Here is a 22,745-nt window from a genome sequence, read left to right as displayed (position 1 = left end):
TAATTAAATGATTTAATTAAACTAGGCACACACACCCACGAGAACAGATTTAATATAAATCTGCTCTTGTGGCTTGTGTAGTTGTTTGCGCTTCAATTGACTTTTATATATTATACATATTCGTCAATAATGAAAAATCAATAATACAGTACAGTAAACAAACATATGCATTAAGGTCTGGCAGAGATCAGTCAGCATAAGAAACGGATAGCTTCACTTTTCCAGTGTGATTAGACTAGCAACCAGCAAGACAGCAGATAACCTCACGTCATGTGGCTCAATATTTTATAATTTAAAAGCATAATTAACACAGTGGGTCCAGGTTTGAATATAAAAGTATTTGTCCAGCAGTAGCTGTTAACTCTGTAAACCTTAAGTAAACAAGAGATTTACCTACGCCCCACTGCATGGTGCTGACCAGGAAGAAGATAAGGAGTTTCAAAATGAATGTATCACACTGGCAGACGAGACTGACCTTGTCATTTGTTTGCTTGGCAATAGAGAAAAGTCTGGTTTATGCTGTTGAAAGATGTGCACAGTAACCTGAGAGGCTTAGGTTTGATGTAAGATTTGCATATTTGTGTTGTGTTTTTAACACTTCAGAAGAAAGCGCCACAAAGCCTGAGGAGTGATGGAGCTGTTGAGCTGAGTGAATTTGTTCCAGATGAAAGCCCTGTATGTTTGAAAGCTGCCGCAGTGTGGTAACTGAACAATAATACAAACTTAAGAGTAGTAAATGCAGTGTATTGACTTATGTACCACAATCGAGTGCATGCATCAAGCTGTGCAGGAAAAGCAGACAGGTCAACAATCAAACCATTATGTGGTCGTTAGTTTTATGAGCCTAAGTGTTAAGTACAGACGTCTGTTACTAATGCGCAATGATCAGGAACAACCTGCTTAGGTGTTTGCCAGAGCTCTGTGCTTTAATCATTCCAACTATATGCACAGGGGAACAATGAACCATCTGGCTTCCCCAGTGTGTTGAATAACACGGTAATCTTTGGGTCATCATGGTTTGTCAGTTCTAATAACACAGCCTAAGTCAACCAGCACCAATAAAGATTTATACATACATACTGATGTCACAGATCGGCTAACTGTTTCAAGCACCAATTAACCACCTTCAGCTGCAAACATGGGTGTGGTTGTGTAAGGTTATCTTCTGTAGGGATTAATCCATTCATTTGGCTGCATACTGTGGTGGCAGTGTTATTACCAAATCTGGTTTTGTTAACAATAACTCTCTACGAACAAAGTCAGTAGAGAGTCTTTATTTGCATGCTGAAGTGCAATTCAATTTTTTTGTTTTAACATGTTTCATCTAGAATAATGATTAATGACTGAATTATCTAAGTATTTAGTAAAACAATGATGATCATTTTAGTTTTGACCAGGCACCTTTAACCTGTTCATATGTCATCAGGAATTTAAGATCTCAAATTTGAGAATAAGCATTTGGAGCAAAATCTGATATCTGTCAGGCTACAATATGTGCAAGTGTCAAAAGACACTTTCACATTTTGTCTAACTGTTGGGATCAAGCAGCACAGCTGACATTTTAACTAACAAGCACACTGGAACTTAATGAAGGCTTGTTCTGTTACCTCAGGTGATGCAAAGCCTAAATATTCCCAGTCCCATGTTCCGCCAGCGAAACTGCAATTGAGCAAGAGACAGAAGTTTTTGTTAGAATAAGAATGTGGTTAATTACTGAAATTACTTAACTAATTAGTCTCTCTGATCATTTTAAGTTGAACATTTCTGTTATATTGTAATACAGTTTCTCTCTTCTGTATAGAATAGTTTGACACATTCAGTGTGTCATGTCTGTGTGTTACCTGCGCCTGGGAGCCTCTGGAGAGTCATTGGGGGCCACTCCTCTGGCAACTGAGGCCAGGAACTCCTGCCTCTTCTGCTGTACCAGACACGCCGCACGGATGATCTTGTGGCGCGGTGTCCGTAGGTAAGGCCGGTTAACCTTTTGTGCCAAGTCTTCAGTCACCATCTCCAAGTCGGTCTGAGGACAGAAAGAGAACTGGCTGAGAAATTTTTTTAGTTTATGAATCCACAATTTCAAATAACCTAATGGTCTTATAAAATAATCTGTTCCCAACTGGGATTTTCAAGGAATAAAAAAACTGTAGAAGCAGTATTTATCTACTTTAAAAATGTATTAATTTTAAAAGCCTTTAAGAAATTCTAAGACCTATGGGAGCCTTGCGCATTAATTTTGCAGTATCTAAAAGGCCACAACATAAAAGATGGTAGGCAAGTATGTTTTCTGTCATGTTGTTATGCCAGTGATGACAAATTACATAACACTAGATCTTGAAACTAAAAGCTGAGATGTGCAGGTACAACTGAGGCAGACTGTCAAGATCATGAGGTTGAAAGCTTTAGTCCCACATGTCTAATGGCTCATTTAAGACTGGCTGAACAGTTGTCTTTTTTCTTAACAAGTAGAACTGAAACCTGCATAAGCTCGTAGATCTCTTTCTTTGTGCTTTTGGGCTCCAGAAAGAACCCATAAGGATAAGAGCACTTGAGGATGCGGCGAGTCTTTAGTAGTTCTAGGACCGCATCTTCAATGAATGTAGTGTCAGGTGGGCCTCCTTCCCCTGGGAAAGAGAGTGAAAGAGAGTGTTAGATAACAAAATGAATATCTACTTTACTTTTGTAGAATACATCCCTCATTCCAGCCTAAATTACCTTCACTTCTAAGCAGATCAGAACTAAATGATGAGAAATTCCAAAACTAAGCCTATGAAAGAAAAGCTCCGTTGTATGAAACGTATTGTAGAAACTGTTATATATGACTGTTATATATGAGCGTTGTCTACCAATATAAAACTTGACTATGCTTAACAGGTGGAAATTGCCTATAGAGATGGTGGTTTAAAGGACTCTAGACAAAGCTTATTCACAATATACAGCTTTGTTTTGTTGTAACTTAGACGAGACTGCTGAATAATAACAATACCCACTGTTGTTAATACATTATTAATACACCTTTGTGTTTTTTTTCTCCCTCCTGCCTTCTTCCCAAAGCTCATTATCAAAGGACTAGATTAAGATGTGTCTAAATGTCTAATAAAGAGTGACACTGTTATGGCAGATTGCTCACTCACTTCCACTCAGGGCTCGACTGAGCTGCTCCATCTTCTCTTTGGCTGTTTTTAACAAACGCTGCTCCAGCTATTGCGGGAAGACAGAAACTGTTAGGTTTTATTGTTAGGTAAAAACATCTTGAGAAGACTGTCTGACCAAACAATGAAAAAAAAAAAGCGGGAGCTGTAGACTTTTTTAATCAAGGTATTGTAATGTCTGATTATTGCTGCCTCAACAACCTCCAATCACCAAAAAAGTAGGACAGCCTGCAATAATATTAGAGAAGTGTAGACAACAGAAATACTGTACCTTCATCATTTTACACTATAACACCCATCTACAAGGCCATGTGCCAGCTTTACATTAGCTGACAAGTTCACTCTTGCTACATCCACTACCTCAACAACTGCATGGCTGACATGGATACAAAGCACACATCAATGGAAGGCAAAGCCAGACCTGTTTACCTGATAGCTGTGTTCATGGTTCTTGAAGCGTGTGTAGTAGTGCATAAAACGGTCGAGTTCCTGAAAGCTCTTGTGCTTCTTCTCTGCCTGTAAAGCCATGATGAAACATGAGTCACAGTGAATAATAAACTCCTGAGCATGTTGTTCCCCCTCACAGAGGAGTGGGTAGGTACTCTGGTTGAGAGTAGTACAAAAGTGAGTCCACAGGTGAAATCAGTACTTGTGATTGAGAGGAATGCTGGTGAAGACTGCAAATAAATTTTGATGAAGGCAGTTCAGATTGATTGTGCATGCTCCATGGTAAAGAGTCTAGACATAGGTTGGTTGTTTTTCTTCATACTTATTTAATCCACAGACTGAACTGTTTTCCTGGTAATGTACAGGTTTTGATATGGAGGAAGAATGTGTGGAATAAAAAAGACTGCCTATTGTGAGTCCAGTAATAGAAGTATAATGCAAAATCAGTCGAGTACTCTTAACATTTAGAACTAAACTATAATATAAAAAAAAGCCTGTATGTCAGTACCTTTGCACAGCAGGGGGTTCATGTCACATACCGCTTTGACCTCACATTTTGGAAAAGGGACAGTTAACTGGGCTGAAACGCATGATGAATGTGATGTTAATCAACTGAAGCAGCTCTGCCTCTTGATTTTGTTAATTTGTGGTAGTGCAATGTGCCACCAATCAAATTGGCTGTTGGCAAACAAACACACCAGCAATAGGACAATCTAAAAATAAAATGCTCAGCTCTAGTTTAGGTGTGTGTGTGTGTGTGTGTGTGTGTGTGTGTGTGTGTGTGTGTGTGTGTGTGTGTGTGTGTGTGTGTGTGTGTGTGTGTGTGTCTCTCTCTATACCTCATCAGTCATCTCCTTTGACTGCTCCTCCACCTGCTGGATGACCTCATAGCGAGTGCAGCGATAGTAGCCTCCTGTTGATGAGCTGTGCTTTTTCCACTCCTCCAGACAGATCCAGCAGAAGTCATACTTACACTAGAGGGACAGGATGGAAATATTAGACTTAAATCTTAACTCTGCTCAGCTTTAACAGCAGAAATTGGGTTGCCAATTACAAATTCCAATCCAGCTACTGAACTTCACAACTCAGCTGATGTGGTGTACCTCATAACATTATCAAGTATGGACCTGTGAGAATTTAAAAACCTTAAAAGTCTTAAATAAAAAAAACTGTATATCCTTTTACTGCTCTCAAAATCAGAACAGAATTATAATTAAAGGTGAAGCATATTCTTGAGAGCCCCTAAACCCAGTAAACCTGGAACTCAAGATCTACTTACCCATCTTTGTCTTTCCTCTATCTCAATCTTCTCTTTTTTTTTTCTTCTACAAATGGTACAACAGTTATTTGAACATAGCTGTGAACCCTTAGCCTGCTGCCACTAGAAGGCACTCTAAATTTGAGATCAGCAATTCCCATTGGGCACTATAGAACATCAAAACACTCCAATCCGCAGCCTATTTGAGTGTAAGGGATTTCTTTCCCCATGCCACAAGTACTTCTGTGAGTGACAAGTTAGCCAGCGTAATACAAAACCCTAAAGGCTGAGACCTCTGCTGTCCTGGAAACACTGCTTACATGACACTTCAGAAAAATCAATACAAAATGAAAGAGTGGGGGGATACATGAATGGAAGGACAGAGATACACAAAAAGACAGTGAGAGACTTAATATAAAAAAGTGTGAGGCCACACCGGAGGGAAGGAAATGGCAGCAAAAAAGACAAAGAAATGTTCAGTGGCAACAGAGTCCTGTGTTTCCAAGCAACAGGGGTAGAGCCATTTCTTACCAGGTAATAAGAGGTCAACAGGCTGAGCCCTCTGTCGCCTCTTGGCTTGCGAAAGCTGCTCCATTCCTCCCAAACTAATCTCTATCTCTAGTCAGTCTCTTTAACTAGAATGGAGACAGTGACAGGGCTGTCACAAAGACAGAAGGAGTTTGGTTATGTGACTGCACTGGGCTCCTTTCATGGCCTGCCCTCCAGCAACAGTGGTAGTAACAGAGACACAGTCAGGCAACATGACTGTGTGATTATCAGTGTCACACGCTCTGACTCCACCACTCACTCAGTCTTTTTTTTTTTTTTTATCTCCATCAACTGTGTGTTACTCTCCTTTGTCCATCTCAGTAAGACAGAAGCTGCTGATTGCAGGTCTTACTGGCTTCCCGGCTGTTTGATGGATTGTTTGTGAGCGTGACATAAGCTACCAGATGTAAAAGTAAACTTTTAGAATGATTGCAAACTTGCCAGATAGCAGCTTTAATGTGATCAGGTACATTTTCACTTTTGCAATTACATTACAAAATCATTAATACAAGAGAGAATCTTACTTGCTCATGTCTATAGCATAACGCTTTCAGTAATTCAACAGAAGAATTGCTTCATACTCAATTATTTAATCATTATAATACAAGAAGAGTCCAAGGTGTAGATGATAATCCAACAAACTGATGAAAAAATAACACAGCCACTGGAAAATCTTGTGTAATGAGCGAAGAAAGATTGCCTAAAAGTGAATAACCAAGAGCAAATTCATCAAGAGTGTGGTGAGATATTTGAAAGTTAAATAAGGCGTATCATCACAAGAATCCAAAATAGTGCTACAACACAACAAAGCCTGCCCTACAGGAAAATATCTAATTAGCCATTACTTTAGATCTTTTGTTTCCATAAGGCTTCTGAAGTTTGAAGGTAGCAACTATTCACCAAGTTTCTGAGAAAGTCATCTGTATGCTGCTAAAAGAAAATAATGTATCTTAACTTATCAGTGTCGGACTGGCCATCAGGCCCAATGGGATAAATAGTGGCCCACCGGACCATCGAAAACCCCATAAAGATTTTACGCTCCCTGGCAGTTTCTTTATTGTTGCGCATGAGAGCGTGCTGTGAGTATGTTCTGGGACTGGGGGGACTGGAGGGATTATAAATAATAACTACTCTACTAATAATTAAATGCTATTTTTTCATTTTAAGGAAAATAAGCACTCTAATAAGTCACAAGTATATAACAGAGTTTTTGTAAAATGTGTATCTTAAAGTAAAGTGCTTACTTTTAGAAAACTAGAATAAAAAAATGTAGCTTCAGTTTCCCTTTTTCTTTTTTGTTAACTTAACATCTTAACAGTCCCAGCCATTTTATAATAAGCAATCTTAATAAATCTGAATAACTGAACAGCTTTAACACATCCTTTTCTCCTTCTTTCCCTCTTATATCCCTCTCCCCAACTTTCTGCACTTATTTCTCTGACTGTGGTCTACCATCTCGACTATCCCCTGTGTGCGTGCGTGCGTGCGTGCGTGTGTGTGTGCATCACGTGATCAGTGATGTAAAGGCTAGAAAAGCTGTGCTGGTTAAAACAGAAACACTCTGTCAAAATGTAATAACTCTCAATAATTTATAGGTTATAGGTCCAGGTCTGGACACGAAAGTGTCTAGACCTGGACTGTGGTCCACCTATTATTGACCTTGGCTTTTTGATGTCACTATGCCTACATAAAATAGAGCAACGTCATCTACAAAACTGTAGCCAAATGTAACTTAATAGTAGCACCTGACAACGCAGCCCTGGCTGCACCCACAGAGAATGGTCAAGACGTCCAATATTAATGAAAATACAGTTTCTGGGTGCCCGGTAGCTCAGCTGGTAGAGTGTCCTTAACGTAGCGAAATCCGACCCAGGCACTTTGTTGCATGTCATCACCTATCTATCCCCTACCTTTCCTTTCTCTCTACTAATATACTTTTTAATAAAGCAGAAAATGCTAGAATGCACCCGATTTATTTTAATTTGATGTCAAAACTACATTTTACAGTTTTTATAAAACAACCAATTTTACTGAAGCTACTTATCTGTTTTACTCTAATTATAATTTAGCACATTTAGCTGATCAAATCCCCATGCTGAGCTCTAAGTAAATTACAAACCAATCAGCAAGACCTAAGACTGAAATGTGTCTGTAATTCTGCAACTTTGCAATGTTTTCTATCTCAGACTTTGATTCTTTTGCTTATTTTATTAGTTTAAATGTAAACAGTCGAACACACATGTAACACTTGTGAATTCTTCATTCAGGTAGTTTTCCCAATTAATAAACCATCTACTCATTATGAATTGAAAACACAGTAGCCAGGATAGCACCTGAGATAAAATAGTCACCTGATCATATACTGCACAACTTACCTTTGCACACTGCATGTGGTTGCAGCCCTCATTTTTCTGTATCGGGGACTTGCAATTGGCACAGGGTTTGGAGTTACTGAGCAACCATAAGCAGTTAGCTGCATCCTCATAAGCTTCGCTCACACCAGCCACTTCAAGAGGAGGAGGGGGAGGTAAACAGAACAAATAAAGGCATAATGAGACAGAGTGAGAATGGTTATTACCACAGCATCTAAACAGTCCACTGCACTGAGTGGGAAACTGTCCTGCCTGACTAATGTGTATTCCTTTAATATTTTGCTAACATCTCCCAAGATGCTCATGCCCCCACCCACACACACAGACAGAATAATTGGCTATTATCAAAGCACCTCTGATGTGCCGTTTGAAATGCCAAGATAAAACAGAATCTGGGGAAATCGAAGGGGAAGATAGTTCCAAAGTAAAAGAATTGCTTTTATCTTTCAACTGTCTCGTCAACGAAGTGGCTTGGTTGAGCAGCTTGGGCCATCTTAAATCATCTATTAGATTGCCCACAAGCCAATTACTGCTTCTTAACATTCCATACTTTCAACGAGTGGGTTGTTCATTTTAATTAATAATTTATCATCAGCATGGTGGATTTTAATTGTCTTAGTGCTAAACTGTTTGTAATTACTATGGTTGAGTTCCAGACAATTTAACTCCAAATCAATCACTTGACTGCGAACCAAGAAATTCCAGGCAAGTAAGGGCAATGGCTAATAAACTAAACTGTTTTTACAATTTACCACAAGGTAGCTGAATATAATTCTACTGGTATAACGAGTTAGGTGATGTAGGAATAGATAAAAATAAAAATGTAAATATTCTGCAATTATTCCTTAAAGCCATTTTAAATTACATCTGTAAAAACAGCATGAACTTAGAGGTTTAAGTCAGAACACTGTACGTTTTGTAAATTCAGGTGTATTAATATGTCTGAAAACACCCAAAAACTAAACTAAGTCAATGCCTGTCAATACTCACATTCCTTAGGCCTCATCTCAGTGACTTTATGTAGCCACAACTTCCAGGTCTCACAGTCACAGGGCTCATGGGCCTCACCTTGACACTCCCTGGAATACAAATAAACAAAGATGAAGATTGGAGTTGAAATTAACTATTCGATGCAAACATCTGGCTCTTGCCTATACGTGAAATCAGGTCAAATGATGAACACACCAATCGCACAGTGCTGTCAAAACCGTCAAACCATCATCAATTGGCGATTTCTGCCTTCCTCATGCCAGGGGAACTATAGAAGTTGGACCTGTGTTACATCCAGTTCCATTACTAAATGTCATGTCAACTGGACTCTTGAGTGAACCTGACAGAGGGGATTGAGTCAAGATATGACGTTGGTGTAGCTGTGAGGGCATTCTGCAGGGCTCTGGGAGTATGAATACAAAGGACAGAAGGTGGAGAACTACACAGCATCTGAGCTCTTCTGCACTTGAGCATGCTACTAAGCTAAGAGACTAAGAGAGATAAAATCTGTAGTTACAAATGTGTGTACACAAAAAATGAATCGATACCCATGCGAACAAACACATACAAACAGCATAGATGCTGGAATTTGGCGTTCAAGAGCAAAGACCATGCATGTTCACACCACACATATGAGCATATTGAGTAGCTTTGTTGTGAAAAACTTCTATACATACATACTTCCTCACATCTTAACAAACATTTTAGTAAATATAGATAATTTCAATATCAATCCGTGTCTGTTTGTTAATTATGAAGATTGATGGAAGGAGGTTAGCCTAGCTTGGCATAAAGACTAGTAACGGCCAGATAATGAGTAGTAGATGCTTTTTACCAAAGTGCTTGTTGTTCTGACCTGTTCTGTTCTGAACAGTCCATTTTCTGTCCTATCCGATGATACTCTCAGATTTCTTAAACTGCTGTTTGGCAAACCCCAGGCAGGCTGTCATATGGCTTTCACTCAGAACGGCTTCTATCTAGCCACTCTATCATTTGGAAATATCGGTGGAGTGCTGTTACCAACAAAGCATCAGAGCTCTCTGTTGCAGAGGCCACTAAATTCTTGGTTGGCTCCATTCCTTCCTAGATACTGGGTTTGACTTGATACTCAACTCTCAGATACGTATGAGTGATTTCAAACTTTTTTTGTTTCACAGTGATAGAACACTGGAGAACTTGATTTTAAAATGAAAAAACAAATGTGTTTCCACTTTGTAATTTTGGGGTAGTGTGTGTAATGGCAAAACATGCAGATGCATCTGTTTACACATAAACATCAAGACAGACAGACACTTCTGATGTTTCTAGTTCTTTTCTATTGTAATAAAGAGCCTTTTTGACTCCTACTCAAACTGTTAAAAACATCAACATTCTTGGTTTTCAAAAGTTTTGTTCTCAGTAATCTCTATTATTACTATTATATTAGAATACTGAAAGTTGAAGTCAACAATTAAAAAATAATACACACAATTCCAGAAATGTTTACGTTTCAAATATAAAGGTATGGTACTGAGTACTGACCAGCAGAAGAGGTGGCCTTTGCCACAATCTACTGCAGGGGCCTGAAGGAGGGGAAAGCTAAGAGGGTCTGAGGTGGAGGTCCCTGGACCCTGAGTGTTTAGTCGCACAGCCCTTTCACACCCTGCCACAGGACACCAGCGGATTGCTGGATTGTTCTCCACAAATGCCTGTAACAGAAGAAGCAAAGATTTAAATTAATTGGCAATTCAACAATCTATTGTTGAAGTATAGGTATTTTAGTGACGGTGACTGTATTACACTTTACATTACAACTCTACCACAACATGTCAGTTACAAGTTTGAAGGTTTCTGCCTTAAAAGATCACTGATTTTTCCACTTGGTGTGAATTTATTTTTTTCAGGTTTGAAATGGTGCACACACAAGTGGCTTAAGAATCTGAAACATAACAAATGAAGCTGATAAAAACATGTTGATTTACGCTCCAATAATCCCCTACACTGTGCACGTTTTCCTTTTCTATAACGTTTCTTAAGTGCTGCTCAATTTTTTTGAGTAATTCTTTACCCAACAAGGAAAATAATCGCCCAAATATGATGACTGTGCCTGTGTAACCTAAATGAGAAAATGTTAATGTTTCTATGACAGTCATTGGTTGATAGTTACATCTAACAATCTGTTGAAGGCGAGATAAACAATAACATTGTGGTGAATGAAGCATGGTACACTGGAGAAGCATTGCATGACATGTTTTGTGTTACTGAAGTTCACACTGATCTGTACCTTGCTGTGTGTCCTGTCAAAGTAAGAAATCAGGCAGTTTGCTCACATAAAAAATCCTGTTTCCAAGAATTGATTTCTAATTTATTGAGTTCAACTGAACTTCATGGCTTACCTTTCATGTCCATCTCTCTTTCATCAGTCTTTGCCCCTTTGTGCCCTTCCAATTGGCATCTATATTCATTCATTCATTCATCTACAATTTCAATATTCTGTGTAGAAGGCTGATGGTTAAAAGAAAGGTGTTTAGTGTGTACACATCTGTGTTTTTCATTTAGTTTACCTTGATGTCAAACTGAAGGTAGCGCCTGTCCATCTCTCTAGACACCACACTCTCTATGACTTCCACAGGCACAAGCTGGTAGCAGTCAAAGGCCGGGCAGAAGATGTTATGGGCTTCACCCTCTTGGATCTTCAGATTTAGAAACCTGAGGAAGCATACATGCATTGCAGGGAGCCATTAACTTAACAGAAAAGCACAGATCCGTGGAAGGAAATTAAGGACATCCCAAGTTAATCTACAGAATCTGCAGTACAAGCCAAAATACAGCATACCCTTCCCAGCATGCTCTGCAGAACTCGTGGCCACAGGACATGTCAACAGGTTCCTCAAAAATGGAGATGGAAGACATGCAGATACCACACTGTAAGACAAAAGAAAAGAGATGCAATCTGTTTTAAGGCCATGATACAAATTGTTTCAAGTCCATCTAGATAAATAAAGCCTGCCATAAAAACAAAGCTTCTGAGTAAACTCTGTAGTGGCAATTTCAAAAGGCCCTCCATTACAATCCATCATTATTTTATGTCACACTGAATGAAAACCCAAGCAGCCTTTGAGAAAATCCCTCACAGGTTTTTGCCTAAAATTCTTGAGAATAAGTCGACTGGGCAATCTTCTCAAAATGTGCTGATGGGTGGCCTAATTTTAATATTAAATTGTTTTACTAGGCAGAGAATATTATGCCATAATAAGATGATATGTCAATGTGCATAACTACACACAATGGCAGTTCTTGATGTATGAAAAAAATTTGCTAGCCAAGGCCAGAATGATGACCTCTCCTTAGCATGTGGCTTATTGATTACTGTTCTGTCATCAGATGTATTTTCTCACACCCACAAACTTGAAACACACACAGATACAAATAGGGACAAACACACTCACTCACACACACAGGCCTTGTTACAGTGAAAGACTGACCCTCACAAAAGACATAAAGGACATAGTGTACTTCAACAATGTAAGTATTGATTTGTGAAAGAGCAAAATGTGATATAATCAACTGTAACCTTTAAACAGGCCCTTAAGTAGACCAGGTCGATTGGCACAGTGCACTTCAATGCACGCCTACTCAGAGCCACAACAAAAGATCCTGTCAGACAAATGCAACCTATAATTTCTCATAAAGTAACTGATAAATCAAGTCTGTCAACTTCAGCTATCAACAGTCTAGTTCACACACTGAAACACTGGATTGAAATGTCCACTTAAGGATAAATCATCATCCAAAAGGATTACGTCTTCTGACACCCTCTGACACATCTGATTTTCCGCACAGGCAGCAATGTCATTTCAAAAGCTTAAAAGACCCTGATCAACAATGTCAAATGTCAATGTCATATATAAATTCTAAAGTACATACAACGTCCAAGGAAATGCCACTTTTATGCTTACAGTGAAGTTCCAAAAAACACTTGCTGAGCACTTAGCAACACCATAGCAATACTGTATAGAGCCTTTCTTTGCTTGGCCTGGATTCCACAAGATGCTGGAAACAGTACTTTGAGATTCTGGTCCATGTTGTCATGACAGAATCACATCATTTCTGTAGATTTGTCAGCTGCACATTCATGCTATGAATCTCCCGTTCCACCACATCTCAAAGGTGTTAAACTGGATTCAGATCTGATGACTGGAACGACCAATGAAGTTCATTGTCATGGTCATGAAACCAGTTTGAGACATGGTGCATTATCATGCTGAAAGTAGCTTTTAGAAGATGGTAAATTGTGGCCACAAAGGGATGCACACGGTCAGCAACAATAAACAGACAGGCTGTGGCATTCAAACCCTGATTGATTGAGGAGCCAAAAGTTCGCCAAGAAAACATTACCCACACCATTACACCACAACCACCAGCAGCCTGGATTGTTGAAACAAGGCAGATTGGGTCAATGGATTCATGCTGTTGGCACCAAATTCTGACCCTACCATCTGCATGCCTCAGAATAAATCCAGATTAATCCAGACTACATTTTTCTAGTCTTCATCTATCCAGATTTGGTGAGCCTGTGCCGACTGTAGCCTCAGATTTCTGTTCTTGGCTGACCGGAGTGAAACCTGACGTGGTCCTGTTATAGCCCATCCCTCTCAAGGTTCGACATGTTGAGATGCTTTTCTGCTCACCACAGTTGTAGAGAGTGGTTATTTGAGTTACTGTAGCCTTTCAGTTAGCTGGAATCAGTCTGGCCATTCTCCTCTGACCTCTATCAACAAGACTTTTCTGTCCGCAGAACTGCCACTCATTGATTGTTTTTTATTTTTCACACCATTCTGAGTGAGACTATTGTGTGAAAATCACAGGAGATCAGCAGCTTCAGAAATACTAGACACCAACAATCAGACTCAAAGTCACTGAGATCACATTTTCTGTTCTTATTCCGACATTTGATGTGAACATTAACTGAAGCTCCCAAACTGTACCAGCACGATTTAATGCATTGTACTGCTGCCACATGAATGGCTGATTGGAGAATTGCATGAATAAGCAGGTGTACAGGTATTCCAAATAAAATGCTTGGTGAGTATATAATTACAATACAAGCCATATTATTCATTGCAAACACTCAGCTGTGTACAGAGTTGCTGAGACACAACAAGCGTGAATAGTATTTTTTTGTTGACCTTTAGCATGTTAAAAAAAGCTCATAATACAGTTTTCAACAATGAAATCTAAATGTGCACAATTTTATCTTTAGGCTAAGCACTAATTAGATGACAGGACAGCTGACTTTGCGCTTCTATGCTGCTGACCTCCTCTGGGACACTGATTGTTATCCAAGACACTTGATACCTTTATTCACAGTCTTACATAGTGAGTGGTCAAACAAGACAAATTGCCAACAGCATAAAATTAGCTAAAGGCCAGGTGCCTTTGGCTCTAATTACCTGGCGTAATTGTCATCTTGACAACTCCTCACAAAGAGGACTGCTGAGAAAATCTCCTGCATGTTTGATAATGATAGGGAAATCCCAGACAAGGTCAGGATAAGGGTAGGGCAATTAAACAGGGGTGTGCCAACCCTCTCACAGCTGGGGGCAATAAGGTTCTATGATGACCTTGCAGACATGCAGATTTACAAACAGCAGTGGAAACTACAGCTTACATGATGTAGAGATGTCACACTTACATTTCTATGACTCATGGGACCTGCGGTTGTTGAAATCTAACTAAATATTTGTTTAGTCTTTTTAAAATTACAAGGTGCTAAAATGTAACATTGCAGATCACATTATATAGCTGTTCATGTTCACTGTAAAGTGAAAACAAATAGCAGACAGCCACAGTATCACTTCCACTGCAGCCTTGCAAACACATACCTTAGCCATGTCAGTATCTCCCTATGTACCAATAATTCCTTTGATTACCAATTCTTTCATGTTTGATGCAGGAGGTTGCAATATAATGTCCTTTCTACTGTCTGTCTGCCCCACTGGGCAGTGGACATACACTAATAACATTTCTAGGAAGTATTTTAATACTCTTTTCAGAATTTGCCACACCATAATTAACAATCCACCGACTTTCCTAGGAGTAGAGGAAGCCTTGCTTGTGTTTATGTTCGTGGGGGAGATCAGTGAGATGAATACTAATGATTTCTAGCAATACAAGGCTGGGAAATAATGCAACATTATGCAGAAAGACAGGTGTGGTGGTGAAAATTTAAAGAATTCAGCAGAAACACAGGAAATCTGTGGCACCGTAGGGACTCAATTTAAATAAACATTGGAGTACAGTTTTTATGGGTACACTGCCAGTTACTTTTAGTGCAGTTCCATGCTAACTTTATCCTTTGCTGCTGTAGCAGCTTCTTGGCCAAGAAAACATGCTGCTCCCTGAGGCTGCTTGTTCTGTTGTTTAATTTCATCTGATAGCTCTTTGCTCATGAGTACAGTTACACGACAGACTTCACTAAAATCATGTTCTCAATACCACATCTGCTACTGTCATTTAAAGTTTTCTTAAACCTTTTAACTTAAAATTTCTGGAAAAAAACAATTTTTTTGTGTAACAACTCTTCTTAGTCAAACTTGAATCTAGTGCACTGTGAACCATCGTGAACGTTTTTGATTGAGTAATGAATGTATTAATTTGTTGATACCTATGTGACTCTGTGTTAAAGTTGTGAGGTGAACTAAGAGTTAACAGTTCTGCTGATCAATGCCTGGGTCTAGACTGAAGGTTGACTGTGGTGGGAGTCTCAAGAAAGACTCAGGAAAAATGTTCTGCTTCGACAAACAGAGGACAGGATCCTGCCTGATGTCAGGCACAGGTGGCGGACAGAGGACGCGCCATCTATTTTGATAAATGAGTAAAGTGTTATGAATCATTTCCTCTATAGAAGTGTTGAAACCTTGGAAGCTAGTTCCCTACGGAGGAACTACAACCTTCTTTTTCATTTGCAGGATTGTCTGACTTATGCGGCTAAAGACTGATTTGACTGGTAAAAAAAAGTACCCATTTCAGTTTCTCTCCTGCCCTCTTATTGAATTAATTTGGCAAACAGTGGTGACAGGGAATCTGACGACATCACTCACCAGAGAAGAGTCATCATCGGCAGGCATTAGGCTGATTTGGTCTGGGGAGGTGACGGAGGAGCGGGTGGTGCGTGGCGTCCGGGGTGAGGGCAAGGTGTCCCAGGCATTGCAGCCACTTGGAGGCGGGTTGGGCATCTGTACCCCTGAGCGTTGGCAGCATTCCTCCGCATTCATCATCCAGGCCTCTAAGAGCTTCTCTCTGTCCCAATCTGTTGCAAAAGTAGTGAACAGTGACATAAGTGAAGAGAAAGAAATGTTAACACACAGAAGCATAAACGTAAAAGAGAACCCTATTAGTTTTGTTATGAGCATAAGACAATGAGTTAAGGAGAACTACAGTCCACAAAATAAATAAGCTGAGAGAGGGTAAATAGGTGACTATTACTGTAAGGGAAGTGAACATTGTAGTAAAGGCCAGTGTTTATTAAAAAAAGTTGAGCATTAAGTTAGAATGGCCAGTTGAGTTGGTCTTTTAAAACAGCAAAAACTCTCAACAACAACTTATTTTACCATAACTTTTTTCACCCATGTTATACACAAACAGTTACACAAAGCTTCTAAAAGTAGCACATGTGGATAAACATAAAAGAAAACATATGGCAGAATTTCCATTCAACAAGACTCCTTGTTCTCAGCTAAACTCTCATTTTATCCGCACAAAATTAATTCACATAAAAAGTTTGTTTCAGTCCATCCTGTCTTATATTTAAGAGTGTAAGCTTTGGTAAGCACAATGTCGAACCGACCAAAGCCCACACAAATCCCACTCCAGTGGCAACACTACCACCTAAGCCTTACAAACAGCCAAGAACATAGACCTGCTGCCATCTGGTTTTCTGTTTTAGAATAGCTGTTCGATTTCACATTAGCACAGGAACAGCTTTGAGAGCTTTTCAGTATAAATATTGAATGACTTGTGGACTTTGCCGGAGTGCAAATACTCTGACAAAAAAGTCCTTTCCTAAAATAAGGAACATGACCCGGTCAACTGTGCAATTAGGCCATTATCAGCCTCAAGACACGTTTCACCACCAATCAAATGCCTCCGACTCTAAATGGCCTCGTTTAGATAATGAATATTGCAACAATTTCCCACAGCCCCATTCAATTAAAACTCATCAATGAGTATGACCCTATCTTCATGCCTTTGGCCCTTAAAAAGGGGTCTGAAATTAAAAGTCTTAAATATCAAAAATTAGCTGAGAAATACAAATTGTCAGTAGTACAGAAAGATTGACAAGCTTGCAGCTTCACCATTGTGATAAGAAAGCTGAAAATGTCTAATATGGAAATATAAAAGTAAGGAGTGTGGAAATTTGTTAAGGTTTTTACAAGAAATTAATGATACATAAGTCAAAAAGCCCTTCTCCTAGAGATTAACAAAAATCCTAAAATTTTCCATCCCTATTAAACACACAGACAGCATTCCCATGAGAGAGGTGAATAAATATAGCACCATTCTGAGGTCACTTTCTCCCCTCTAAGCTCCCAAAAGTATGTCTAATATGTAGCACACACAGCTCTACAACCAGCCACTCGGCCCAATGAATTACAGAATAGGGTATTTAAAGACTGAAAATAAGGCAAAACTGTGACACATTTGTTTGAAGTTTACTCTACTGACACATTTAAATTAAGGTGAAGGTTTTCAAAGGTTTAAAATCAAATAACAAAACTTTCTGAAAAAATAAAATTCTTCACACATATTATGTTAGTCACAGTAGTTTGTGAATTGGTGGCTTAAAGGTGCAAATCAAATCAAAACTGTGATACACTTTCTCAGCATTTGGCCAAGCCTACGTTACAAGAACATCAGTGGAGTAATTCAAGAGAAAGTATCTGATGTTTGTGGGCAAAATGAAATTCCTTCTATCTACTAATGTTAAATTGCTTTCAGTGATTTGGCCTATTGGTATTGGTTGTTAGGGGTGTAGGATCAAATTAAGGACTTCAAACTGACTGGGCAGAATCATATGTACTGTACTTTTCTACAACATGAACTGTGTCTGCATGTAACTTGGCTTTTAATCCATAGCTACCATTATATCACACCAATAGATTAAATAAGGAAACTAAAATTTGATACCTAGTCACTCTAGACTCTAATATCATTCTCCTTATGGCATTAAATCTACACGGAAAACACACAGTTTAGATGAAAGAAATCTTGTGAGTGACAAAATAGCAAGCAATTAGTTTCACAGATATTGCATTGCTTTGCTAACATTTTTTATGACTTGACAACCTCAATGTCAGGATGCCATTTCTTAATTGTGGAAAGAAATTAAGCTGCCAGCTTATATTTAGAAATATACAGCAACAAGTAATATATACTTTTTGCAATGACAGAGCTCAAGCGAGCAACTTTCCTCTGCACACTATTGTTTTAGTAAGAATAGAATGAGAGCAAAAAAAAAAGGTACAAATGTGGAGAATACAACTCCACAAACTTACAGTATATTAGTGACAACAATATGGGCAAAATAGCATAAAATAAAAGAGGGTTCACAGCTCGTTTGTGAATGTGCCAGGGTTTTGCTCACATATTTGGTGGAGAGGACAAACCCACTAAAAACAGCATTTAGAGCATGTGACAATGGCACTCTCCACTGAGCGAAATACAAGTGAAATTCTTTTGGATAACAGAGGCTGTTCACATCCTGACTGCACGGAAATCACTGGAGTATGGCAAGAAGTTTATATGAGGCAAGGCCTCTCTAATCCCCAAATACATAAAACATTAGACAAATTTAACAACAAATGCTTTTTTCACAAGTAAACAGCAGAACAACATGTGCAAAGTAAAAAAGATTCTTCAAAGCATCTCTCAGATGAAAAAGCAGTATTTGTGCAGAGCCTTGGTCCCTGTTGCAGTTACATGATATTTGATTTAACCACTAGGTAACTAGGACATTCCCTGTGCCAGTATTTTCAAGAACCAGCAGATACTACCATGTGAGTGACTGAGTTTATATCTCTGTGTGTTCAATAGTACCATGGGCACGTAGCAGTGCCTCTGCGGTGAAGAGCGGGGCCTGCAGCATGTCAGCTGTCTCCACTATCAGCATGTCCTTCAGCCTCCGTAGATCCTGAGGCCGCAGGCCCTCGTAGAGCTAAAGAAAAGGGCAGGGGAGAGGAAAGGACAGGGTAAGCACAGGAGGAAGGGAGGAGGATGACAAGGAGAATAACAGAGGAAGGAATTAAAGTAAGGGGAAAAAAAAAATCAGGCCAGGCCAGGTTGGCAGAGAAAAGTAATGAAAGAGCAGAGGGAGATAGATGTGAGATGAGGGGAATAGAAGGGGAAGGAATGAGGGTGGGAGTAGAAAGAAAGATGGAACAAAGGGGAGAAGAGAATATAAGTATTACTATCTTATAAAAGCCACCTTGCCTAAAATCTGATTTAAAAAAAGTTGTTAAAAACACAAATATGACAAATTAATGTTTTTATATATTTTTAATTTCTACCTAGCTATCTATCTAGCTAGCTGCCATTTTGGATTGATGTCATTGCCTATGTCACGGGGTTGGTTGGTTCTGTAGGCAATTTCTAACATCCATGGACAATCATACATCTTACTACAGTTTTATGGACCTGACTTTCACTAATGTACAGTGTATTTTAGCATATTAAGATCATCAAACAGTATATACTCAGTAAATAGTATATTCTAGTTATGGTTATATCTCCATTCTTATCTATACTATTTATTTTTTCACATTCAAGTTCCTCTACTTCTTTGTATATAATTAAGCCTTTAATTGTATTGGTGTCTTTAACCTACCGCCATGTTTTTGTATTTGATTCATTTTTTCATGAATTTCGTGTGTGTGTGTGTGTGTGTGTGTGTGTGTGTGTGTGTGTGTGTGTGTGTGTGTCTGTCTATCAAGTGGCTGCTGTCACACTAATTTCCCTTTGGGATTGAAAGTGCTCTATCTATCTAGTATCTTTTTATTAATGTCTTGTTCATATTCTGGTCTTTACTTAGATTTTTTTTTGTCTGTATTAGTTGCTGTGATAGGTAATAGTTACTTGTACTACTTTTTAGAGATTGATTATCAGCTGATTGTATTTTTCATGAGGTAACTGTTGTACATCATTGCCGTGCAGGACCAACAGAGGGCTCCAGTGCTGTTTGCATAGTATTTAAATTATTGGTGAATGCTGGTAAGGGCACAGTTGATGTCTTAGTACCTGCCGACTTTTGCAATTTGCTAAATGTCGTCTCTTCCCTGCCTGCCTGGTGTGTTTTAGTGCCCTTTCCCTGCAGCAGACCAATGCCTCTGCACCACTGTTGTCGCGAGTATGTTGGGCGGTCAGTAAAGCACGTTTTAGGCAGTGAAATTGAAAGGACCTTTGCTGGGAAAAGATGTAACAGGTCTTCTTTTTGCTTTCATATGCTTACATTTGTCATGTTTGTTATGTAGTTGTTAAGAAAATCAATTTAGTAAATCATATTAACTTGATTGACTGTTTCATATCCACTTTAAAAGTAAATCAAATAAAGATGATTACTAACGCATGACTCAGTCAGACCAAAAGAGCTAACTGATGATGATAAGAGTCGCATGTCTTTTGGCAGACTATTTTGTGTGACTAATTTGTAATTGTGTGTGTGTGTGTGTGTGTGTGTGTGTGTGTGTGTGTGTCTAACCAAAGCATTTGCAACTACAGACCTACAAACTGACTGTAACTGTTTCAATTCTTATAAAAAATGCCTCTTCTGTTCATTACTTATGGATCTAAAGCTTTAAATAAATGTGAGTTTTTAATTGAGAAAGGAAGTTCCATAATACCCCTATGTGGGTTTGATTTGTTTGGGTTGGGTTGGGTTAGTGTATCCATGACGCTTAATCAAAAGAGTTTTATCTGAAACAGCAATAACAGTGACCAAATGTCTTTAGGTTAAGTTTGGTTGACATATGTTTTAAGTGACACCAGTTGAGGGGGACAAACCGAAAGCTGTATACCCACTGCCTCTTGGTATGTTATTCTCTACCTCTCTTCGGTCGAGGGCTGCGTACTCTGCCTCTATACCCTCTGCTTCAGGGGCAATTGAAAAGACCATCTGCGACTCCAGGCACAGGGCCAGCTCTTTGTGGTGCTGCTTCTCTGCACAGTCACATGGAGTCTCGCGGTTTTCGTTCTCTGCAAACAGGTCCGCTTCTCTCTGCACCAGGGACTGAGCAAGTGAAAACAAAGGGAAAATCCGTGTTTGAATCATGGGTCGCACACTGTATGTAGAAACATGTACAGAAGCTCACTTGTTATATACTGTATATACATTGAAACACCTTAAATTATAAAAACAGTGGAGTACCACTAACTCTGTGATAGTATTTGAGGTAAAGGCTACACAACTATAAAAGGAACGCAAATCACAATAATTTTGTTATAAACTGTGATCATGATTATTATTTACAATTCTCCTGTTTCAGAACCAATAAGTGGACTTGTGCACTTGTGCATCTTATCAGAAATTTAAAAGCAAAATAAATTTAAAAAATAGCAATGGCTGAGCCACTTTAAGAAAATCAAATAAAATTGTACTCTCAAGTATGAATATGTAATTTCAGCTTCCCAAAACCTTTACCGATTAATTATTTTCCATTTTGCCTTTTTGCTACATTTTCCAAATTTCAATGTAGGATTTCTATCTTTATATCACACAGAGGCCCATATCTAATAGGCCTGTCACCTGCCTACATCCAAATACTGAACATTTTGTTTCGTACACGGTGCAAATTGCATTTTGCTATAAATGCTAAAATAAAAAATGAACACTTAACAGTAGAAAATTACATAATTATGAATCATGTAAATGAATGATATAGTGCATTTCAATTTGATTATCTACAATTAGGGAAGTAGCCACAGTTGAATTCAACTGAAAATTGTGGTTGTTCATGTTGTAAACTAAATTATTCATTATGGGGATTACACAGCTTGGTTATACACAAGCCCCATTTCAAAACTGAACTAAGGGTCTTAACAAAGGCACATACTGGATAGCTTAATTCATCTGAGTAACTTGTATGTGATACATTCTGCCCCAGGGATTAACAGAGGTTCTGTGTTGAACGGCATCTTCCCAAAACTCACCAGGGAAGGCTTTGATCAAACTTAATACAGTGGATGTGGGTCTGCAAATTATTGTCCCTTAACCAGGGTCACAACCGGATCTAACACAAGGCGACACACCAGCCACAATTCCACAAATAAGTACAGTACAAAAGGGCAGATATTGAATAATTTGTGTTAACATGAGGGTTACTCTGGCTTATTTTATCTTCCTTCCACTCAAATGCTCCCTGTCTTACTGAGGCTCTTCAGTTTCCATCTATGGAGCCTTTGATCTATACCTAAAACGTCATGCTTGTGAATATTTTACTTAAACCCAGACTGAATTATATCCACAGGATTTTATAATCTCACCTCAACACACGTCTTCATGCCTGATGCAGCAGCATAGTGCAGACAAGTGTTTTTCTTGTTGTCAGTGGCATTGACATCAGCACTCTCATACTCTCCATGGTCCAGCTTTGCTCCGGTCCATGCCAGGATCATTTGTAGACATTCAGCCCGACGGTGTTCATCCTCATATGGCCGTGAGATCCGGGGTTGCAGCGCCCCCTCTGAGATCAAGATCTGGGGCCCCATGCAGAGAAGGTGCAGAGATGTCTCATTGTGCACATTACGCTTGTTAGGATTTCCATCTTTGCTTAAGAGAAAAGACCTAAAATAAGACAAGGAGAGAAATAACAGTTGATTTCAAACTTTAATTCATTGGCCCAGAAATGGCTTGGTATGGGGGGAAAGCCAACACATTTTAGTTAAAGTTTTACTTTTTTTTAGTCCACAAATTAACCTTTTAGGGTTTACAATTTAAACCCTGCATTT

The 22,745-nt window shown here is 39.0% G+C and overlaps 1 protein-coding gene across 1 annotated transcript in view; it reads right to left on the bottom strand.

Moving 5' to 3' along the window:
- Positions 1-22,745, bottom strand: part of LOC130171882 (ankyrin repeat and IBR domain-containing protein 1-like) — a 34,014-nt gene that overhangs the window by 7,546 nt on the left and 3,723 nt on the right. Inside the window, exons 3-17 of the mRNA XM_056380151.1 lie at positions 22,281-22,581; positions 20,845-21,027; positions 18,843-18,960; positions 15,848-16,056; positions 11,581-11,669; positions 11,309-11,453; positions 10,287-10,453; positions 8,766-8,854; positions 7,779-7,909; positions 4,436-4,570; positions 3,579-3,665; positions 3,132-3,198; positions 2,476-2,621; positions 1,842-2,020; positions 1,608-1,659 (exon numbers count right to left, since the gene is read on the bottom strand). Of these exons, the coding sequence (XP_056236126.1) occupies positions 1,608-1,659; positions 1,842-2,020; positions 2,476-2,621; positions 3,132-3,198; positions 3,579-3,665; positions 4,436-4,570; positions 7,779-7,909; positions 8,766-8,854; positions 10,287-10,453; positions 11,309-11,453; positions 11,581-11,669; positions 15,848-16,056; positions 18,843-18,960; positions 20,845-21,027; positions 22,281-22,581 (2,098 nt within the window). The remainder of the gene's footprint in view (positions 1-1,607; positions 1,660-1,841; positions 2,021-2,475; positions 2,622-3,131; positions 3,199-3,578; positions 3,666-4,435; positions 4,571-7,778; positions 7,910-8,765; positions 8,855-10,286; positions 10,454-11,308; positions 11,454-11,580; positions 11,670-15,847; positions 16,057-18,842; positions 18,961-20,844; positions 21,028-22,280; positions 22,582-22,745) is intronic.

Source organism: Seriola aureovittata, chromosome 7 (genome assembly GCF_021018895.1).
Source record: "Seriola aureovittata isolate HTS-2021-v1 ecotype China chromosome 7, ASM2101889v1, whole genome shotgun sequence".
Lineage (NCBI taxonomy): Eukaryota > Metazoa > Chordata > Actinopteri > Carangiformes > Carangidae > Seriola > Seriola aureovittata.
Note: the sequence above shows the minus strand (reverse complement) of the source record. Positions and strands in the feature narration are given on the sequence as shown.